The sequence below is a fragment of the Montipora capricornis genome, chromosome 2, assembly GCF_036669925.1.
Source record: "Montipora capricornis isolate CH-2021 chromosome 2, ASM3666992v2, whole genome shotgun sequence".
NCBI classification, from domain to species: domain Eukaryota; kingdom Metazoa; phylum Cnidaria; class Anthozoa; order Scleractinia; family Acroporidae; genus Montipora; species Montipora capricornis.
The window spans coordinates 59,101,622-59,104,125 of NC_090884.1; the positions used below are offsets into that span (position 1 = coordinate 59,101,622).

The 2,504-nt window shown below is 39.7% G+C and overlaps 1 protein-coding gene across 2 annotated transcripts in view; it reads left to right on the forward strand.

The window, feature by feature from the left end:
* LOC138029262 (uncharacterized) overlaps positions 1–573 on the forward strand; it is a 21,345-nt gene extending 20,772 nt beyond the window's left edge. For both annotated transcript variants that reach the window (XM_068876978.1, XM_068876983.1), the window contains exon 4: positions 1–573. This exon is cut by the window's left edge and continues 130 nt beyond it. In XM_068876978.1, coding sequence (XP_068733079.1) covers positions 1–94 — 94 coding nt within the window. In that variant the 3' untranslated portion in view covers positions 95–573.
* Positions 574–2,504: the final 1,931 nt, after the last annotated feature.

A 2,504-nucleotide genomic window follows, 5' to 3' on the forward strand; every position in this document is an offset into this window, starting at 1 on the left:
CGCGGAACTACGAAGTCGACTAAACAAACTTAAAACAGCCATCCAAGATAAAGAACTGGATATCGCAAAGGTGAAATACATATTGCGGTTTTGAGAATCACTGGTGAAGTTCTTGGAGAAATATAGAATAGACCTGTTTACAGACATTCTTGTTTTTTTAGTTTCTTCTTCCTTTTTTAAGGAGGGGGACATTGGGATTTTCGGTTTTGCCTATTTTTTAGATCGGTTTTTCGGTTTTTCGGTTTTGGTGTTCGATGCGGTTTTTCGTTTTTTAGCATCTGGTTTTCGGTTTTTGTAAAAAATACGAGCGGTTTTTCGGTTTTGTTATCCGATGTACTTTTTGGGTTTTTCTATTTTGTCCTATTTGTGTTCCGGTTTTTCTTAGATTTGAGGGGCAATTGATCTCGAATAGAGGGTTTTTTATTTATTTATTGAATCTTTATTTAACTAGGGTGCAATTCATCAGCAATATTTAAAAAAATATATGTACAATTAAAAATTTATAGATGGAACTATGTAAACTACATTAACTATCTTACTCAATATCATACAATAAAAGCTGCTTTCCATGAATACCATGTTTAGAATAATGGCTTAGATAACCTCTTTAAGCAGTCGTTTTAATTAATTGAGGGACCCTGCTTTCCTTAGTTCTAATGGCAAACTGCTCCACAAAACGGCGCCACTAAATAGCTAAAGCTGTTTTTTGTAGTAGTTTGTGCGCGGTTGCGGAACATTTACCTTATTCACAGAGTCTCTCAAACAATAACCTGCAGAATCGCGATGGACAATTTTCGAGCAGAGATACTCAGGTGCTAGTCCCTGTAGGGACTTAAATACCATTGTTGCTCTTTCAATTTGCCTTTGAGAGACTAGAGATTTCCGTCTTAAGAGTTCAAATAAATTGTTGACATGAGCGCCATAGTTAGGGTAGGTCAATTAACGGGTTGCTCTGTTTTGTAGTTTTTGCAGTTTGTCCTGCAAAGTTACTCCACAGTTTCCCCAAACAATATTGCAGTAATTGAAATGAGGTTGTACTAGGGCCTGATAAATAGAATGTAAGGTCCCACAGGGTACAAGATGTCTGTTTTCACTCACGTGATCAGTAACCTTGTGTTTCCTCTGAAACAAAAGAAAACGTTTGAGTGAATATAGAGCTCAATTCCCGGAGACGTCAGATGAAAACATTCTACAGCCGCGAAACGCCAAAGTTATTGAGAGTAATTCGTGACAAACTAAATGTCATGGTAGGAGATCACGCGTGTCGAATGACGCCCTAGTTGGTGCGGAGTGGATGAAGATGAAGGACCCTATGAAGATCTGAACGAGCATGAAATGAGTGAGAAGCTAGTGACTCTGATAAAGGCCAGCAAGAATTTGATGAAAGTAGTGACGAAGTCAGTGCAGATGACAACAATTCCCAGGGCCAGCAAGATATGGAAGGGCGGTGCCCGAAGGGGGGGGGGGGGGAAGGAAGACTCCCATATAAAAAGGGGAGGGATGCTCGTCGTCTCGTCGTCTTGCTTAGGGGTGTAAATTTCGGATTTTGGTCTCACTTAGGGTGTTTTGGGCAAAACGCAATCATATGTAGCCGTGAAATTTCCTTTAGGGTTGCGCGCGAAGAAATATAAAAGTGTATGGTTACATTTTTATGTTTCTTCATGCAAGTGAAAGTATTAGATGATAATGCCTTTGCCATCATTAAAAATCGCTGTATTTTTGTATTTTTCTGTGTTATAATATGGTCTCTTTTAGGGGTCAAAAAACGCCTGGGACACTCCAGGATTGGTCTCCTTTAAGGGTTTAATGTAAAATTTCCGACGAGCATCCCTCCCCTTTTTATACGGGAGTCCTCCCCCGGGGGGGGGGGGGAAGGGGGCGGTGAGGTTCAATATTCGACTCCTGACATTTAACTTTTGAGCAAGTTCCTGCTGCCATGTAAAACAAGGAACAAACAGTACCTGTTAGCTTCCTCAATGCAATCGCATGTCAGTAGACCAAGATTAAAGATTCTTTTCGAATTTCTAAACTGTCAGGTCTTAGTTATCAAATAGAAATGTTCAATTCGAGAGTTTTGATTGAAGTTTCCAGAGCTATAGCTTTTTGCGATTGCAAAATTGCAATTTTAGAGAGGACTTTTGTGCAAATTCTCCTAACTTAACTTGGCTCCATTACCAGCTGCTTTACGGAAAATGAGCCCACAAAGTCCGGACTCGAGAGAGCGGCAGAAATAAAGCCTATGATTTTAGCAGATACTAAAAGATATGAAGGCCTTAAACAAGTCCATGTGATTCACAAATACTTTGATGAAATAAAGTGTTAATGTAGTTTGCTCTGTATGCCGCACTTGTCACCATTGTATCGGTTTTTTGACGGTTTTGGCCGAATTTTTTTGCGGTTTTGCGGTTTTGAATGATTTTTTCTTCGGTTTTGCGGTTTCTAATACACCCCAAAGTCCCCCTCTTTAAGTAATGATCCGTGTAAGGTGGATAGCAATTTCCTTT